Source organism: Ciona intestinalis, chromosome 1, assembly GCF_000224145.3.
Source record: "Ciona intestinalis chromosome 1, KH, whole genome shotgun sequence".
Classification (NCBI taxonomy): Eukaryota; Metazoa; Chordata; class Ascidiacea; order Phlebobranchia; family Cionidae; genus Ciona; species Ciona intestinalis.
The window spans coordinates 2,225,118-2,231,886 of NC_020166.2; the positions used below are offsets into that span (position 1 = coordinate 2,225,118).

The 6,769-nt window shown below is 34.2% G+C and overlaps 2 protein-coding genes across 2 annotated transcripts in view; one reads left to right on the forward strand and one right to left on the reverse strand.

Annotated features, from left to right (window-relative positions):
• The window catches only part of LOC100177289 (ubiquitin carboxyl-terminal hydrolase 14-like), a 6,826-nt gene extending 1,822 nt beyond the window's left edge, over positions 1 to 5,004 (forward strand). Inside the window, exons 2-12 of the mRNA XM_009863874.2 lie at positions 799 to 974; positions 1,219 to 1,323; positions 1,515 to 1,618; positions 1,918 to 2,137; positions 2,470 to 2,624; positions 2,883 to 2,973; positions 3,070 to 3,165; positions 3,362 to 3,454; positions 3,792 to 3,999; positions 4,179 to 4,286; positions 4,534 to 5,004. Of these exons, the coding sequence (XP_009862176.1) occupies positions 799 to 974; positions 1,219 to 1,323; positions 1,515 to 1,618; positions 1,918 to 2,137; positions 2,470 to 2,624; positions 2,883 to 2,973; positions 3,070 to 3,165; positions 3,362 to 3,454; positions 3,792 to 3,999; positions 4,179 to 4,286; positions 4,534 to 4,745 (1,568 nt within the window). The 3' untranslated portion in view covers positions 4,746 to 5,004. The remainder of the gene's footprint in view (positions 1 to 798; positions 975 to 1,218; positions 1,324 to 1,514; positions 1,619 to 1,917; positions 2,138 to 2,469; positions 2,625 to 2,882; positions 2,974 to 3,069; positions 3,166 to 3,361; positions 3,455 to 3,791; positions 4,000 to 4,178; positions 4,287 to 4,533) is intronic.
• LOC100182993 (WD repeat-containing protein on Y chromosome-like) overlaps positions 4,999 to 6,769 on the reverse strand; it is a 15,851-nt gene continuing 14,080 nt past the window's right edge. The window contains exons 29-31 of the mRNA XM_026837194.1: positions 6,106 to 6,273; positions 5,550 to 5,657; positions 4,999 to 5,175 (exon numbers count right to left, since the gene is read on the reverse strand). Coding sequence (XP_026692995.1) covers positions 5,017 to 5,175; positions 5,550 to 5,657; positions 6,106 to 6,273 — 435 coding nt within the window. The 3' untranslated portion in view covers positions 4,999 to 5,016. The remainder of the gene's footprint in view (positions 5,176 to 5,549; positions 5,658 to 6,105; positions 6,274 to 6,769) is intronic.

Here is a 6,769-nt window from a genome sequence, read left to right on the forward strand (position 1 = left end):
AAAAGTTTGTTTACTGACTCGAATCGTTGTGATTATAGAATTGCAAAGTCACGTGGGGCAGTTGTACTACTCATGCGTGAAATTTATAGCAGCGTGTTTTTGTTTTTCGGTCAAAACATTGCAATATTGTTAAGATTCTACGAAAATAAGTAGCTACCTACCGTTAGTCTATATGATAATATAGGATTGTCATGTTTACAGTTTCACTGCGTATTTTGAATTTTCGATTTAGCGAGGCTATATCAACTGTATAATCGGGAGTAAATTTCACATGGGACTATACAAAGAAGACGGATAAATTTTTCCGCTAGAGGCGGTAATTATTTAAATTAAAAAATACGGAAAAACGAACAAAACAGCACCACAAAGTGTTAATAAGTGTAAAACAAATTAATTAAATAATAAAAATACATTCCTAAATACATAAAACACTAGTAAGAACATATTTCCCACATTAGGTGGGTTATATACGCCCTTTCGTTGTGCATATTGTCGTCGAGTCTGTGGTGTAACGGTTAGCGTGCCGTCGTTCACCCTATTTGTTTCATTTTTACCGGGTTCGAGTCCCGCACAGTGGAATACTTTTTTATATATTTTTTTAAGTTTTTTTTTGTTTGACGAGTTTGGGGTTAGGAGTTAGGGGTTAGGGGTTAGCGCTTAGGGGTTAGCGCTTTATATCTTATGTGTATAAAGCGTGAAACTAACTGCTCCCCATAAAATAGAGAAACGAATTTGTCATCGCCTCCTAGCGGAAAATTTTTTCCGTCTTCTCTGTATAGCTCCATGTGTTTTTTTCAGTTAATGTGAAATGGGGAAAACAGAAATACTCTGACATTGATGTGTCAACTGACGAACCACCAGAAGTGTTTAAACTTCAAATATTTTCTTTAACGAACGTCCAACCTGAACGTCAAAAAGTAATGCTAAAAGGAACAACAATAAAAGATGACTGGGGCGACTTGAAAATAAAAAATGTAAGTTTCAGAGATATAAGTTAACAGATTGTTTTCACTAGAACATTTTAACAACTTTTTTTTACTTTCGTGTACTGTTGTACATTTGTTAAGGAGTAATATTTTTAATATTTTAAATACTTAAAAAATGTGAAAATTGTTACCACAGTGTTACCACTTAGAATGTGTATATGTATATATAAAGCCCTTATATGTTGTAATCTTGGTTTAAATAAACATATTTTAAACCTATTTTGTCATTTAGGGAGTTACTTTCCTTGTGATGGGCTCGGCAGATGAGCTGCCAAAAGAACCTGTACAGAAAACTGTTTTCCTGGAAGACATGTCAGAAGATCAGCTCGTCTCAGCAGTGAGTGTCTAATAAGATAATTTTATGCATTTTTATATAAGAAATATATATATATATATGTGCATTTTTTGTGTGTGTATTTATATTAGAACATTTCTATGCATTTTTTATGTGAATTTCGTAAGAATCGTTGTGTTTTTTGTATAAGTGCATTTATATTTATGAAACAGTAACATTTTCTTGTGTCTTAGATGAACTTGCTTACTGGACTTGATAACTTGGGAAACACATGTTACATGAATGCAACTGTTCAATTGCTTAAATCGGTTCCTGAACTGGACAAGTCACTGCAGAGGTACGTCAACTTAATTATTTACCTGCAAAGTTAGACTAGCTTTTTTCTAATGCTGTAATATTTCATTTTATTTGCGCAAAAATATGGCTGTTACTTCTCAATGCTACGTTTGTAGTTATTTGAGAAAATATTTATTTCATTATTTTAAAATTTTTCTTTTAAGTTAATTAAAATTTGCAAAAACATGCCTGTTACTTCTCAATGGGCAGTTTGTAGTGATTTTTCAAAACGCTAAATTTTTTATTAAAGTTTTATGTTTAAATTGCCAACTTTTTACGTATATATATATATATACCCAGCCATGCTACAAACCAAACTAGTGTTGGTCTTATGTCGAGTCTTACCGGAGGTTCAACGGGAGGTATTGATGAAAGTGTAACTACTGGGTTTGCCAATCTTATCCAGAACATGAAATCTGGTTCACAAGCATCAATTAAACCATTCCTGTTCTTGCAACTCATCTATATGAGGTTTCCTCACTTTGCAGAGAAAACTGAGCATGGTGTGCCAATGCAACAGGTCAGTCAATTATGTAATGAATGTAGTAATGCAACATTATGTAAGTATTGTTTAAATTAGTAATGTAAGTGTTCATGAACAGTGGAACAGGAATTTAGAAAATACAGACCCCATTTTGTTAATGAAAATTATATATATTATGTATAAATATAGAACCCCTCTTTTTGTAAATAAAATGTTTGTTTTTTTGTAAATCATTTATTTTGAGGGGGGTGGATAAAAATCGCAGTTGTGGTATTCAGTTATTTGTTTTAAGGGAGTTTAGGTATTTTTTATTATACTAAGCTTTGTTAATCAAGGTAACAGGTTTTACCGTTTTATCATTTTCTTAGGATGCGAATGAATTCTTGACAGAACTTCTGAGAATATGTCAGCAGAATCTGAAGCCAATAACCAATGATACCGAGCAGGAAATGGCAACAGCAGCTACGAATAAACAACGTTCGAATTTTATCGATCAATATTTTGGTATTGATTATGATGTTGAGTGAGTTTAAAAATGACAGCTTACTTTTTTGAATTGTCTAATTTTTATGTATGCATGGGTCATGGGCAGTAAATTTACACATTTTATTAGGTATGCTAAAGCAACTTAAACTATTGGTTATAAAATAGGCCTAGATGTGCTGCAAATATTCAGTCTGTTTAGGTCTTGCTGAATGGCAGTCGAATTGCCTCAAACACCACTTTTATGCCAGATGAGGCGTTAAAGGATTATTTTTTTTACTGTATAATTTATTTCAAGGTTACAATGTCTTGATGAAGAAGCAAAAGATGAAGCTGTTTCAAAATCAAGTGAAACGTCGCTTCAGCTTAACTGTTTCATCTCACAAGAGGTGTGTACAATACCATATGTGTCTCATAATTTTATCATTCATGTCCATTATTATTTTTTTTAAATTTTATAATAACCATTATTATTTTTTCGGCAGGTAAAATACATGCTAACTGGTATCAAGTCAAAGTTGAAGGAAGAACTCACAAAACGTTCGCCTACATTAGACAGAGATGCAAAGTATTGCAAGACGGTAATTTCACTTTTTGAATTTTAGTTTAATAAAACATTCCCTTCTTATCTAAAACATCCTTTTTTCATCTTTATAGACGTACAATGGTGTAAATAAGGCATTACTAAATAATATACTATAATTTTTTTATTAACATTTAAAGTGGGGGGACCTGACCCCTTGTACACACCCTTGAACTTCTTTACTTTTAATACAGAGTCAAATCAAGCGTCTTCCTGCGTACCTCTGTGTACAGATGGTTAGATTCTTCTACAAAGAAAAAGGAGGTGTGAATGCAAAGATACTCAAAGTAAGTAAGACACGTTTGTGATGGTATTGTTTATTGTGTCATTATTAAAGCGTAATAAATTGGTAGTATCCAACAATTAGGCAGGAGATACCTTTGGCGGACAGTAGAAATATATAAAAAAAGTCAATTGTACAATCACATGTCACAAATAGCTCATCATAGGATATCCGTAGTCACACAAAATTTAAATTTTGAATAAACTTGACATTATCACACTTCTATATTTCTACAGACAAAAATAATCACCCACAAAGCTTCACACGCATGGACTAGCCTTGCCCCGCCATGCGAGGTTAACCTAAACAAGATTCATTCATAATTTTCATATATTTTGCAGGATGTGAAATTCCCAATGAGCTTCGATGCCTACGAATTATGCTCTCCTGAGTTGCAGAAAAGACTTCAGCCTGTGCGTGATCGCTTTGAGGCAGAAGAAGAAGCAAAAGCAGAAGCACAGATCGCAGGGAAACTGGCCGGAGTAAAGAAAGAGATCTTGAAGAAAAAAGATGAAAATATTGAATATGAAAGATTTGATTTTGAAGATGGTATGTAGAAAAGATATGTCATATAGTGTTACTGGTATAATTATGGAGATATAATAACCAGATTCACTGAACACTTATGTCAATAAACAGTAAATGAATTCATTCTGATTGTAAATGACTGCCTATCCAAATATGGAAAAAATAAGAGAAAAAAGTGAATTCAAACCCTTGTTTCCCAGACATTGGAGCCAATAACAGCGGACATTATGAATTACAAGGAGTTCTCACCCACCGGGGACGATCCAGTTCATCGGGTCATTATGTGTCATGGATACGAAGAGATCGGGGTAAATGTGATAAAAGAATTTTGAATATATAATTATATGCCTGGCACCATGAGTAATGGTTATAGCACCTCTTTGGGTACAGCAACACCAACTCGTATGCCATATAGATAATCTTGTATATTTTTTTGCCAAATATGCAGGTCTGTTTTATATGTTAACTCCACCGGACCACATGCTTTATTTATAAGTGTTGACAAATTTCGTATTTTATTTATCTTCTTATCGAAAAGACAACTTGACATTTCAGATGAGTGGATGAAATGTGACGATGACAATGTGACACCAGTTACTTTAGAAGAAGTTCTAAAACTATCTGGTGGTGGCGACTGGCACATAGCTTACGTCTTGCTTTATGGGCCAAGACGTTTAGAAAAGAAATCTACAACTCCTGCAACTGGTGATGTGGCTACTACTGCTGCTGTTCCCATGGAAACAGGGACGTCTAATGGAGATTCTTAACATGGGGGCTTGTGTTACTTTAATTTAGTCCTAAGTTCATTATTCTGATGTTATTGCTGCTTGTTGTGGAGTAAACTAGTGCACTGTTGCTAAGATACAACATTCTACTTTTGTAAACTGAACATAAAACTTATTAAATACTCTAAGTTTATAAATATGAATTTGAGTGCAATTAATTCTGTGTTTATTATTTTGGCTTTGGAGACTTTGAACCTTGGAAACCTCGGACCACCTGCAAAATAAAACGTTCATTATTTGAGTTTTGTTCATTTTAAACCAATAGCCAGACTTTGACAGCCTTGCTGATTTTTTGGGTAGTGTTTGAAAACGAAATTTGTGAAGATTTGTTTTTTCTGGCAGCCCAACTTTTAGAAAGTATTCCTTTCACTGAAGATTTGGCAGGGCGTGACTTGGTTTCTTGCTCCATACTCTGTTTAATAAATAAATATTAATAATTATCAGATTACAGAATAAATAAATATTACTAATTATCAGATTATAGTGTGGTTGGGGCAGCTCTTGAACAAGTATACATAAAACTGAAGGTATTAATATCACAGTGCAATTTCATATGGATGCGAACACAGATCTACATTATGTTTCTTATTTCTAAAGACTCATTTGCACAACAGTAAAACCCCACATTAGATAAATATAATTTATTTTATCTCCAAAAAGCAGCTACGCGAGTTGTTATAACACGAGCAGATTCGGTTTCATACACCTCTTTCCAGCTTACGAGTGATCACGTATGTAACTTTGTGGATAATTGTTTTTTTTTCTCAAATATATACGCCAGCAAACCTGCAGAACTTCACGTTGCATTCTCCATTTCTCTTTCAGCAATTCAGGAACCGCAACATCTTCTGTTACTTGCAGTGGTGAAAATGGAATGGAAGAATGAACTCGAAACTTGAAAGTTAGTTTCAAATTACTAATAGTGGTTTTAAAACTCAGTTACTGAAATGCTTCGTTTGTTTACTAGTTAATGCATATTTTGTTTCTACTGAAAGGTAGTGTTTAAAAAATATCAAATACCCAGTGTGTAAGGTACATTCAATTTAAATTCTTCCAAAAATAAAACCTCCAGACTTCAATCAGAAACGTCTAGTTACTGGTATAACATTCACCTTCGTAACACACACATATATATATTAGTAATCTTTAACACAGTAGCTACAACTGCCAAACTATTTGAAGAACTCCCAAAAATACTCACTCACTAGCTAGCTATACAACTTCCACTATGCTTACTAATCTGTACAAAATCTAGCTAATACTTCTAAGTTGTTCTAACTTAACTAAAACTTCGCAAACTGAAAACACTGTTCTAACTACAGTATACTGTTCCTGATATTACATTGTTCAGATGAGGCTTTAGATCTATTTTCGGCAAAACACGGTGTCTTCTCTTTGCTTTGTACCAGCCCCCAAGCACATTACTCTGCCCCATTTTTTTCACAGCTCGCTGATAATTTCTTTCAATTTCTTCGTCTGTTTTGACTTCATTAAAAAACAACGAGTTGACCTGGCAAAATGAAAGTTGCTGGTGAATGATATTTTAATTTTAAAAGTAGGTAAATTATTTAAACACTATGGAACCCGAGAATTAGGCAACAGTTCGCACATAACCACAACTGACCAGGTTTCCCTTTTAGACTGACATAAGTTTATCGGTATCAAGCATCGAGCCCAGTATCTTACAGTTAGGATGTAAACACCTAACCATTAAAAATGTCGCAGGAAAAAATTACCTTCAAATTTAAAAAATGGTAGACACCTACCTTACAGAGGTAATAAGCCTATAACCTACCCCACACAGTGTATACACCTACCCCACACAGTGTATACACCTGGGATCCCCACGTAGTGTATACACCTACCCCACACAGTGTATACACCTACCCCAACACAGTGTATACACCTACCCCACAAAGTGTATACACTTACCCCACCGTAGTGTATACACCTACCCCACACAGTGTATACACCTACCCCACACAGTGTATACACCTACCCCACAC